The 12,667-nt window shown below is 52.2% G+C and overlaps 1 protein-coding gene across 3 annotated transcripts in view; it reads left to right on the forward strand.

Moving 5' to 3' along the window:
* HCN4 (hyperpolarization activated cyclic nucleotide gated potassium channel 4) overlaps positions 1 to 12,667 on the forward strand; it is a 152,865-nt gene that overhangs the window by 130,678 nt on the left and 9,520 nt on the right. For 2 of the 3 annotated variants that reach the window (XM_064668570.1, XM_064668568.1), the window contains 3 exons: positions 2,794 to 6,622; positions 7,514 to 7,734; positions 10,158 to 10,253. In XM_064668570.1, the coding sequence (XP_064524640.1) occupies positions 2,794 to 4,388 (1,595 nt within the window). In that variant the 3' untranslated portion in view covers positions 4,389 to 6,622; positions 7,514 to 7,734; positions 10,158 to 10,253. The remainder of the gene's footprint in view (positions 1 to 2,793; positions 6,623 to 7,513; positions 7,735 to 10,157; positions 10,254 to 12,667) is intronic. The other variant, XM_064668569.1, reaches the window with a different exon arrangement.

Below are 12,667 nucleotides of genomic sequence, written 5' to 3' on the forward strand. Positions count from 1 at the left end.
ACAACAAATCCAGAGCAGGGAAGTGAATTTGTGACTGAAGCAGCTTCACAGATAAAATTAGGAGGAGGAATAATCTCAGAACCAATCTCAGAACCACTGGCCCAGGCAAAGTTACTCCCACTCCCTTGTTCCACTGCTGGGTTATGTCTCATGCAGCTCCTTAGTCAGACCTGCCAGGGAAATGTCTTTGTCCCACCAGGACTCTGCTCTGTGCCTGCTCTCATCTGGTGCTGCTTGTACGGAGGATTTTCTCCAGAAGCAACTAATAGGACTGATATTGGCGTGTGGAAACATCATGTAAATGATGCAATTCATTAGAATGGTGAAACCAATTAATTTTTCATTTTGCCAACCAATTACAATTTGGACAAATGATTTTGAAAAATTCCTCTCCCCTTCAGTAGCTGAGAGAACATTTTCAGTAATTTTCTACAGTGTTCTGGAGGAGAAATTTGATATTTTCTTGGCAAAACAGAAGAGAAAAATTTGATCTAATGAAACAGTTAATAGATACAAGCTGGGCTCAGGAAAACAGTAAAGTGTAATGTAATTTCAAAGGCAAAATGAAGTGCTCTGTTTTAAAAACTAACAAAAATAATCATTCCAAGTATTTTACTGGTATTACTTTATGGATTTGACACAAAGTTAAGGAGCTTTGATCAGACCATTTCCTGTGAATATTAGGCACCTTGGGGAAACATTAGCATGCTCTCTGTTCAGTGCCCTGCCAAGGAAACCAGAGTCTGTTGAGCTCCCTGTGTGCAGTCAGGAGCTCAGGCCATGGGAACACCAGTTCCCATCCGGGAGCTCTGATAACATCACTGTGCTTCCCATCGGAATCCAGGGCAGCGCTGGGAATTCCAGGCCTAGTCAAGCACACAGAGCAAATCAGGAGCCAAAGCCAGGTGACGTGGAATTAGAGGAGTGGAATGAGGTGCAATGATGGAAACACAGAGCAGTGGCTGCTACTGAGCCTTTCAAGAGCTGTTCCTCCTTCCCCTGCCCCGGCCGTTCCTCCCCAGCCTGGATTTGTCCAGTATCAGGACAGCAAATGCAGCAAGGCACCTTTTAAGCTTTGAGCTCAGCATGATGTCTCCCATCCACATCCTGACCTTGCAGTGGTGCAAGATCTACAGATTCCACATGCTGGGATTTGTACCTTCAGCTCCAGAAAGGGAGTGATTACAAACCTGCAGCCTGAGCCCCTCCTTAGCTCAGCAGTGCTGGTCACGCTCTCCCTTACCTGCCAGTTGTAGTGAGGTAGGTTGTCTTCTCTCCATGCTCTCTTTCTGTTTGAGCAGCAGTTTGTGAGCCTATTTGTATGTGATTCTAGTAAAACCCAGGTGGAAATAACTCTGTGTGTGTGTGTGCAGCAGGACCCTCTGCACCGTTCCCTCCCTTTCACTACCAAATGCAGTTCAAAGGTGACATTCATGCTCTCTCTGGTGTGCCTGGCTGTGGGTAGAAGCAGGATCTGTCTGTATAGGGGTATCCAGTGTTATTCCAGTGCAGCATACAGTGAAACAGCCATTATATAATATCCTACACACGCACTTCCGGTGCAGACCAGCTCTCCAGCCCTTGGAACGACTTTAGCAGCGCAGAACCCTGTTTGCCTTCAGGACCGTGTCCTTCCCAGGCTGATGTCTTGCTCTGAGATGAGAAAAGAAAGCCTTTCTGCGGTTTTTTTTTTAATTTTTTTTTGGTAGGCAGTAGGTGAAACACAAAAGCATTAAGCATCCCATCCCAGCACCCACAACAGACACGTCCCAGTTCAGCTCCAGGGTCAGAACTCTGGCAGCGTTTCAGTGCAGCTCAACCCACTGCAAGCACCCAGGGCCACACCTCGTCCTTTACAAAGTCATAAATGCTTGATTTTAGAAGGTAAAGGAAAAGAAAAACCCTCAGCGTGTTCTTCCTACCACATAGCCCTGAATGGTTCCCCAGAGCCTGACTGGTTCTGTCCTTCAGGCCAGGAGTGCATCCCTTCAGTGCCAGGTGCACTCCCAGGCCAGACAAACTCATTCCACCACATTTTCCAGCCCATTGCAAAGGCAAAGCACTGAGTTAATGCTTTGCTGCAGGCTGGGAGGGCCAGCTGGAACATGATGTTTCTGGCCTGCAGTTCCCCTAAAGCTGGGAGTAGAAGGGCATGGCCAGGCAGGATGGGAGCTGCAGGATGTCTGAGGGTCATACCTGGGCCAGCTGAGCTTTTCCAGCACAGAAAGTCATAGAAGAGAATCACAGAATCATTAAGGTTGGAAAAGACCTCCAAGATCATCAAGTCCTTCTGTCCCTTGTTCACAGAGAAATTTCCTTGCAACTAAACCCACATATTTGACTCCAGAGTGAACAAGTCGCATGAGACAGATGAGAAAAGGGTGTAACTGAAGGAGAGTAACTGAAGACTTCACTGGACTTACATTTTTGAGGATTTATTCTCTTTTTTTTAATGGAAGCTTAGATTGTGAGGTGCAAGATAGGACTCTTCCAGATCCATAAGCTTTGCTACCAGACTGCCACGCTTATCAAAAGTGGCTTTACTGTCTAACTAGGGATATGTGTCCTGTTGGGCTCAGTTTGATGGGATCTTGAGGTTATTCATACCACAAAAGCAGAAGATGTGATGTTTGTCATCTTGTTGCTGGAGCAGAGACTATGCACAGATCCCATGAGGACAGTGGAGGGGAGACAGTGCCAACAATTCGAGGGAAGTCTGGCAGGAAGCTTTGAGGAAGCCTCCCATGCTTTGACATCCCAGAATGACTCTTTCTCTCTTCACTTTCTCTACAGGCAAGAAGAATTCCATTCTGCTGCATAAAGTCCAGCATGACCTGAATTCGGGTGTTTTCAACTACCAGGAGAATGAGATCATCCAGCAGATCGTGCAGCACGACAGGGAGATGGCTCACTGTGCTCACAATGTCCAGGCTGCTGCCGCCGCCGCCTCCACACCCACCCCGGTCATCTGGACCCCGCTGATCCAGGCCCCCCTCCAGGCTGCAGCAGCCACCACGTCCGTGGCCATCGCCCTGACCCACCACCCCCGGCTCCCCACAGCCATCTTCCGTCCGCCCGTGTCCGTCCTGGGCTCCCTGGGGCAGCAATCCAACCAGACTCCCAGGCAGCTGAAAAGATTTCAGTCCCTAATCCCATCGACCGGTCCCTCTGCCGTCGGCTCTCCCTCCAGTACTCCATCCCAGCTGCACACACCTGGAGCAGAAACCCCCTCGTCCTCTTCCTTCCACATCCAGCAGCTCGCAGGGTTCTCAGCTGCCGCTGGCTTAGGCCAGTTCCAGGTGGGATCCCCTCCAGGTGGCTCAAGCCAGCCAGGTTTGAGCAGCACCTCCTCGGTGGGACTGAGCCAGTTCCAAAACGCACCTTCTGGATCACCCTTAGGTGCAGCTCAGCCGGTGCAGCAGCAGCAGCAGCAGCAGCAACAGCAGCAGCAACAGCAACAGCAGCAGCAGCAGCAGCAGCAGCAGCCAGCCCTTTCCAGCAGTGGATTTGGGCACTTCCAGCAAGCCACAACCAGCTCCCCATCGACGTCCCTCACCCAGCTCTCATCAAACTCACCCCCCAGTCTTCTCAACCAGTTCCAGCCAACCACCAGACCACTGCAGGGGGGACAGTTACAGCAGCTCTCGGGCAGTGGGACTTTGGGGGGAATGAATCACTTCCAACCCCCTCCTTCTTCCAACTCTCCATCCTCCAGCCTAAGCCAGCTGGCACAGGCCTCAGGTGGGCCGTCCTCAGGCCTGTGCCAAACACATCCAAGTGCATTAGGATCTTTAACTGGAACGATAGCCCAGCTCCACCAAGAACGGCCTCCCTTTGCCTCCGTGTCTCCACTACAACAGTCTGGTGTCGCCTCTCCCTGTTACACCCCTTCTGGCCTTAGTCCTCCCAGTCAGAGCCCAGTGGCAACAAGAACTTTCCAGAGTGGCCCTGCCGGGCCCACAGGCTCTCACGGCTCGCTGCTGCTGCCCCAGCCCGCCAGCCCCCCTCCGCAGATCCTGCAGGCCAAGGGCGCGGCGCCAGTGCCGCCGGGACGGCTCAACCAGGACATCAAGCTGATCTCTGCTTCCCAGCCATCTCTGCCCCAGGAGCTGGCGCAGACACTGGGCCACAGTTCTCCTCATTCCTCTAGAGAATCTGTTTCTAGCTTCTCTCCTTTTCCTGGAGGAGGGACTGGACTTCTGGGGAAGCCTTGTAGCTCGATCCCCGGGCGTGTGACTTTGCCGCGGCAGATGTCCTCAGGGTCTTTGCCACACCCGCTGGTGTTCGGGGCCGGCGCTGCTCCTCTGACTGCTGGTGGGCGCAAAGAATCCATAGTGCTCACAGGGGATCTGGAGCCCGTCAGATCCAAACTGCCCTCCAATTTGTGAGGACTCCTCCCGAGAGCTGGTTATGTCAGCCCTGCAGTTCAGTTCCTGATGAGTTCATGAAGCATTTTTTTTTCCCTTTCCTTCCCCCCCACCCTCGGCGCCCGCTTTGTTTTCTCCATTTCGTTTGTTTAGGTTTAACTGTGCTTAGAAACAAAGAAAAACACATGAGAAACAACAACAACAACAAAAAAAGAAGATAACCAGGTATTCTTAGAGCTATAGATTTTTGGTCACTTGATTTTATAGAATATTTTAATACATGGAACAAAAGGATATGAGCAAATTTAATCCAACGAGGTAACGCACAGGCGAGGCGTGTGCCTGAGCTGGAACATGTGAATGATCAGCCATAGAAGCCACCAAAAAAAGGTTTTCCTGTTGAGACAAAGATCCGAGGTTGACGTGGGCTGTAGGAGGTGACATCAGGTCAGGTCTGTAGCTGGTGTTTTAGGACAGCCCTGGTTGGCCTCAGCTGTGACTCTGGTCCGCAGCACCTGGTTCTGGGGGTTGTGGATGGCCCACTGTGAGCACCAGAAGGTGTCCCTTCCTCCCATGTTCCCTCCTTTGTTCAGATTGCAAAGCAAGCGAGAAGAGGGGGGAGTTTCATTATTCCAGACCCCCCTAGGGATTTCCCAAGGGCCAAGTTTTGGTTTGGACTCCACTTGAAGAAGATGAAGGTGACCAGCAGGTGGACGGGCCTCACTCAGATTGTCTCTTTCTGACTCCACTGATGCTCTGATGGGAACAAGGAGCAGTCCCTTGTAGGTCACGAGGAGGGCAGTGATTATCCCCTCTGTATTTTTGTCATGGATGTGGGCAGTGGGAAAAATCTTGGCTCTGCCAGCACACCAGGCAGTGACCTCAGCTGGCACAAAGGCCCAAACTTCAGCCTCTCCATGGTTTGGAAAGTGTGTGTGCAAAGCCAGGGGAGGGATGGAGAAGGAAAGCACTTGAACCTTCCCTGTCACGTTACTGTCTCAGTGTCCATGGGCTGACTGCTTTGAAGAGAACTAGAAAAGGACTGAGCAGTGGGTTGCAGTCACCCCTGCCCTCCTCCTCCTCAGCCTAGAGGAGTTTGAGCTTTGAGGCACCCAGAGTAGTTCTGGTGCCCAGCCAAGAATCCTCCAGATTTGCAACTCTGTTTTCACCACTCACACCAGATTAGACCAGAGATTTGGCCAGCCATGGTCTGTGCTTCCCCCCCGCTGGGGGGTCCGAAATCCTTCGTTTGATTTCACCAGCAATAAGAGCTGCACCCGATGGGCTTTGGCCTGGCCCTGCAGCTGCAGCGTCACTGGACACACCTGGGGCCTGGCAGGCACCTGGAGCTGGAGTTTTTGGGCTCCCCTAAGGCAGTCAGAGTGGGATGAGGGCGTGAGGGGCCGCTGGGTGCACACTGAGAAGATGCAGCCTTTACCTCTAGAGTGAATGTCTCCTTTTCTGTTACTTTGATCCTTTCTCTGTTTCAGTTTTTCTTAGGCCAAGAGGTGTCTACACCTCACTGTAAGAGTCAGGTGCTCAACTTTTCTAACCCTTGTTAGAAAGACATCCAGCCTCCCTCTGTTTCCAGCTATCATGGGGTCCCCAGAGGGAAAGCAGGACTTCATGCAGCAATGCCAAAAACTTATCCCAGTAATGATATAGGTCCCTCAAACTCCCTCTCTGACCTCCTCCCACCCCCAAAACACTGGCTGACAGTTGTTTTTTATACTGAATTGTTTGCAAAACTCTTTGACATGTGCCTGTATCTCGAATGTTACTGCAGCATTCCTGGGCACTCCTGCTTCAACGTGCTTTGGTGGCTCAGAATTCAGATGTAATCAGCTTTGGTCTTCCTTAAAGGGTCAGGGGAACTCTAGAAATGTTTTTTCTACTAGCTACATGCACCTATATATGTGTGAGTGTGTGTGGTGGGAGGGGTGCATGTGTGTGTGTGTGTGTGTTTGTATAGATTTTATATATCTATCTATATATACACACATGCTTTTATATATATAGTATAGTTATACACCTATGTAGTCTATTTATGCACACATGTAAGCACACACACACACACACATTTATATATATATATATATCTCCTAGTTTTAAAATACATGTCGATTTTGACCCTCCTGTAGGACTGATTGGCAGGTGATAATTATAATCTATAGATCCTGCTTTTCCAAATATGTACAGGTTCATCTTGAAACAGGAATTGAAGCAGACTCACAGACCCTCTCATATTTTCAAAGGTACGAGGCAGTTCCTAAAAGGAAGACTCACAATATCCTTTTCAGTTTTCTATTTGATTTAGCAAACTTTTTCCCCCATGTGCTGGAGGGCCCCTAGAACGAGCATCTCGAGAGGCTGGGAGCTGAGTCTGGCTGTGGGGTGGGAAAGCAGGGGGGAAAGGTCTCCAGCCCAGCAATGCCAAGCCCTGCTCGATGGCTGTCCTGTGACTGCTGCACTGGTACTTGAATTCACCAGCCCCGTGGACACTCAGACAGGGGGGCACAGGACCCCCGGGGCTGGCTCTGGCAGACGTGTGTTCCATCACCACTGCTGAACATCCTCCTTTGCTTTGTGTTTCACGGGGATCTCCTTTGGTTTCCCAGTTCTTAGCAGTGCAGTAGCCAATATTGAGTTATTCTGACTGGACCCCAGTCAACACTAGGCTTGTCTCAGTAGGTGGAACTATATTTATTATTATTATTATTATTATTATTATTATTATTATTATTATTATTATTATTATTACTACTGTTATTTTTGTTTTCTTTTGGGGGGAAGGGAGGGAAGAGTTCTAGGGGTGGGGTTTGCAATATAAAACACACAATAAAAACCTTAGTAAATAAAAACATGAAAAACCCATCCCTCTGACTTGCTGTCTGCTTTAAGTGGAGAACTTCAGGCAACATGAGATGAGGTTTATAGAAGAAAAGTCCCTTGGGTGGAATTTCAGTCCTTTGCCTCACTTCTGTCTCTGTTTTCCTGATGTCTTCAGAGCTTTAGCAGCGTGTTGACCACCTCACATATTCTCATCTGAAGTCTGTGTTGAGCCATTGACCAGTAGAAGTGTAAAACTTTTGCCTACACTTGACTTTGTAACAGTTCAAGGGAGGAATCTGGTAGTTGTTTTGCAGATGTGTGCACGAAATCCTTCACGTTAACGGCAGACATGGCAACTCTGGCTGACTGTGATCCCTGGAGAAGGGCCCAAGGAGCAGGATGCAGATGTGAACAACCTGGAACAGGGACTGCCACAGGAAGCAGACAAAGCAGGGAGGAAGGAAGCAGCAGTTTCCAGGTCTCAGACTAAGGTAGATGGTGATGCCAAGGTCAGGAGCTGATGTATTTTAGGAAGGTAAAAAGGCCTCAGCTCTCAGCTTTCATTTCACTCCTGCAATGCCTTCTCGGAGTCTGTGTCCAAACCCTCTCTGGGAAGTGACTCCTGCTGGGTCAGTTGTCATGTTTCCATGAGAGAAGTTCAGGCACTAAAACGTTGTTTGACCTTTCAAAATTAATTTCTGTGCCAGGCTTTTTTATTTTACATGCCATTACTCTAATAGAGGGAATGGGTTGCTAGTCCTGCCCCATCCAATTTATTTTTTTTGAAATTATAAGTAATGTTTAAATGTAAACTTTCAGCTTGGAATAGAACAAAATCCAAGTTTTGAGCTCTTAAACTTCCCTATGAAACCTTCCTTTTGCTCCCCATGCCGAGGTTTTGCTCTCCAAGCAGGGTTCAAGGCACAGCCCCACTGCCAGGAGCTGCAGTAGGATGGGCAGGACCCTGTCAGGAGGATCTCGTGCCCTTCCTGAGGGGAGAGCAGAGCACAGGAACACAATATCCATGAGGCCCTTCAGGCAGACATGGTACTGGGGGAACCAGTGACACACCTTGGAGGCTGGTCTTTACCCTCCCAGAGCATTTCAACACTTGTGGCCACATCTCTGCTCCAGGCCATTGTGGATCAGGGCAGCTTTTCCCTGACAGAGAAAAGCCCTGGCTCCACTGTCTGGAGGAGCTGGAGGAAGCCCCATCCAGTGTAGAAAAGCACACTTGGAAAGGCTTGGCTGGTCTGGCAGGGGTTGGTGCCTCCTTGTCTTCCTGGGAGGAACTAAGACCACACTGGGATTTCATGATCCGGCTGTTGAGAGCAAACTCCTCAGGCACCACAGCCAAGTCACTGCCCATCAACAGAGTGGTTTGTCCACCCCTCACCACCCCCTGCCCTGCAGTGCCTGGAGAAGACCCTGGTGTGGGGGCTCAGAGTGGGAAAAAGGCAGGATCATCAACTCTTGGGATTATTTCTCCCTTTGCCCAGCTGCAGTTTGGCCAGGGCTGTTGGTGGGAATTTCAGCCTTGTCTTGGGAAACTGTCCTGGACTGGCTGCCTACCCCACTCACCCTTTCCCCCAGAGGAGCAGGAGCAGTCTCCAGTTTTAGGAGAGAGGCGGGAGCTCCTAGACTCACTGGACCCTGTGAGAGATTTGTGTCCAACACCCTGTGAGGGTGTTGGACACAGTTCCTGGCAATGCTTTCCTGCAGGCACTGGAATTGTCTGGTCCCTGCACCAGCCAGCCTTAGACAGGAAGGGAAGTGATGCCAGAGCCGCAGGGAGGAGCAGGCTGAGGCTCAGCTCTTGGAAATGAGGGTTTTCTCCCCCCCTCACTGAGCTGTTTGGTGGTGAGGTTCATGGAGCACTGTATGGGCAGCAGCCTGGCAGGACCCTGAGCCTTGTTCTACAGTCACAACCACCCTGAGACTCTGCAGCACCCCTGATGTTCCCAGGAAACCTCACACTGGGGATGGGGTTGTGCATGCCCTGGCTGAGTCCTTTTTTATAATCTCTGTAAATTGAGGGAGTTTGTAGCCCTGGGCACAGGGCTGAGGAGCTCAGATGAGGCAGCAGGAACCCTACAAGGTACTCCTGTGAATACCCAAAACCAAAAGGGATTTGCACCTTTTTCCTCCTTGCTAGAGGAGTCATTGGTAAATTAGGAACTATCCCTTTAAAGAAATTAATGCATCATAGTATAGTGTATATTTTATTTAAAGTAAAGACAGCAGTGACAGCTTTGACTCCACCAGCCTCAGGGCCAAGCTTGTACCTGCCACCCAAGGCACTGCTGTGACAGTGAGACATGAGCTGCAAACCACGAGCTGTCCCTGTTACTCTGTGGGAGATGATCCCTTTGGGATGTGGAAGGTGTGCAGGTGATACCCCCGTTTATGGCCAAACCACAGTGTGTGAAAACAAATGAGGGAGTGGCTGTAGGGCTGGCACAGCCTGGGCAAGGTCACCCACTGCTGCCCCTCCACCTGCAGGCAGAGAGGTGACATCCCGCTGCTCATACCCCTGAAGGACTTTTCCAACACCTTGGGAATTCCCTGCTGCCAGAGCTGCAGCAGGTCACCCACCTGAGCTGCTCTGCAGCCACCCCCTGCAGACTGCAGAGAGCAGGAGTGGCTGAGGGGCCCCCAAACCTCCCCCTGGGACTGGAGACACAGCGAAGGGGGAGGAAGGTGAGGGCACAGAATGTTCATTTCCTCATGTGGGGGGTGGGCAGAAACCTTTCCAGTCCAGCCCATCTCTGCCAGCAGCCTGTCCCTCCCTGGGACAGGGATACAGAACTGGAGTACAGATCCCAGGGGAGGCACCAGGATGGGAGCAAATTCCTGGAGCCCAGGGAGGGAGAGGAGAGGGGCCAGGATTGGCTTCTCAACAGTGCTGGGCATCCTGCTTGGGCTGAAAGGCTGACCAGGAGTTTCTGCTTCCCATAGGAAGGGAACCGGAGCCAGAGCTGGTGCCAGCATGGTCCCAGCACCTGATGAGGCAGGATCCTTCCCCTTGGAGATGATTTTCCCTGCCCAGCACTGGTGAGTGGCAGCCACGTCCCTGCGCCACAGAGAGGCTCAGCTGGGACATCAGCACCGTGTGGGTCCCAGGAGAGGGCAAGAAAAAGCCCATGCCAGGCCCCCAGGAGCCCAGTGCCAGTGCTCTGCCCCAGACCAGGGGTAAAGCCCAGGAACTGGGATGTACTGGCATAAACAAGCAGTCCCTTTTAGCTGGAGGCACTTCGATGCCACAAAGTCCCTCCTCATTCACTACTGTCCCCTTGCAGGCAGTATCCCACCCCTGCAGCCCTGGCTGAGGTGACCTGTGGGCAGGGATGTGGCTGGCCCTTTCCCACTGCTGAGCTAAAGCTGGGCTCAGTAACTCCCCTCAGCAGTGGGAAGAGAAGCAGGACAGGGAAAGCAGCAGTTTGGTTTTGCCCTCAGGAGCTGGAGGTGGTTTTGCAGCAGCTTTTCATCACCTTGCAGTTCCTTGCTCGCATTTCTCCCTTTCCCCACACAGAGGAATGCTCCTGTCACAATCCCAGGTTTTTTGTGTGCCTGTGCCCCTCCTCCCCCCCCTCCCCCCCCCCCCGGTTTCTAACCCAAGTCTACACCCAGAAACCTGCAGAAATTAAATCAATCTGCTTAGGCACGTTGTGAGCAACCTGCTTGCAGAGGTGCAGCCTTGGCTGAATGCTGCTTTTCTGCAGGAGGGGACACCCAATGTCCCAGCCCCAGGTCATGGCTCAGCAGCACGTATTTTTCAGCACAGACCAGCAGTGCTGAAGCCTGAGGTCCCAGATGCTCCCCCTGTTTAGGGTGTTGGCTGGGAGGCCCCAGGGGGCATGACCCTGTCTCTGAGCTGCCTGCTCTCAGTGCCACCCTCCCCAGAGACCCCCCAGCAGCACATGGGGGAAGCTGAGGGGGAGCTGGGAGTCTGGCTGTGCTGGGATCAGAGCGCAGTGCTGGGTCCTCCCATTGTCCCCAGCCCTGCTCTCTGGATGGGCAGGGTGTCTCCAAACCCATCCCCTCAGTGCCTGATTTCTCCCTGTCGATAAAAAGGGGCTGAATTTTAACACCAGTGTCTGCACCTTGGTTTTGTCACATCATTTGCAGAGGCCTCAGACATTCACTAATTCCTGCACACCTTTGCCTGAGCCCCACTTTGACTTTAGGCTCTGATTTTAATGGAGCTGAATATGGTGCCATCTTCTATGGTAAATTAAGGGCAGAAAATCCTGACGGCTCTGCCATTTACAGCGGCAGGAAGGAGATTGATTTTCTTTTAAGCAGCATTGCAACCCAGCTGCCTCCAGCTTCCAGCTGACCCCAATCACAGCAGCCACTGTTCTGCTCAAGTCCCCCTTTTAGGAGGCACCTGATTAGAACAGACATTGAGTGAAGTCTCGCAGAAGAGGGAGATGCTCTTTTGTTTCGGTGCAGGAGACACAACAGCTTCCTAGGTTAAAACGGGAGCTGTAGCCCAGCAAGTGCCGGGCCTGCTGTAGGAATTCCCGCTGGGTGACCTCTTGGCCTGGGCACTGCAGGACCCGGCTCTCCCACCCTGCCCCCGGGAAGGGACCGGGAGCAGCCCGGAGCTGTCCCGCAGCGCCGGGCAGGAAGGTGTTAACGGCAGCTCCTGGTGCCACGTGTCTGAACGCCTTCCCCTCCCTGGGAAGCCGCTCTCCCTGAGTGTGCTGCAAATTAGAGAGCCCTTCAGGGTCATTTTCCCCCTCTTCCCTTTTATTTTGTGTTTTTGTACGCCGCTTTGTTGGGCTCTGATGGGAATGGCCCGGGCTCGCCCACGCGGCTGGCACAGCCCCTCCGGAGGAGACACGTGCTGTCCCTGCCGGGGCCCTGGGGGTGGCCGTGGCTCTCGGGCGTCCTGTCCACCCGCTGCAGCCCCAGGGTGGTGTCCGTCCCTGTCGGCTCCTCTGCAAGGCTCAGGGCTGACTGGGGCCGCTCCAGCCCCCAGGGATCTGGGAGCTGCTCCCTGCTATTGCTGATGCTCCAGTTGGCCCAGCTGCCTCCCCATCCTGGGAACAGCTCCATGGGGTGGGGGTACAGCACATCCAGGTGCTGCTGGAGCAAACCCACCAGAGCCAGAAGGGCCGAACGGACTTGTGGGAGCAGTGATTTCTTGCTCTTAGGAGGAAAGATGCAGGACAGGGCTCCAGTGCTGCTCCTTTGTAAGCAATTCCTGCTTTCCCCTCTCCTCCCAGGAGCAGCCTGGATGTATTGCTAGGAACACGGGAGCCCTCCTGGGGAGAGAGGGGGCACGGGTGTTGGGTCAGGACTGTGCTCATGGCTGCACTGCCAGGCAGGAACAGTGTCCTGAGGGATTATTAACCCTTTCCCTGCTGCCTCGTGTTTCACATCAAAGGTTTCAGTGTCAGGACAACTTGGTATTTCATGTCCCTGCAATCCTTGCACTCCTGGAAAGGCTGTGGAACTGA

The sequence above is a fragment of the Pseudopipra pipra genome, chromosome 12, assembly GCF_036250125.1.
Source record: "Pseudopipra pipra isolate bDixPip1 chromosome 12, bDixPip1.hap1, whole genome shotgun sequence".
Classification (NCBI taxonomy): domain Eukaryota; kingdom Metazoa; phylum Chordata; class Aves; order Passeriformes; family Pipridae; genus Pseudopipra; species Pseudopipra pipra.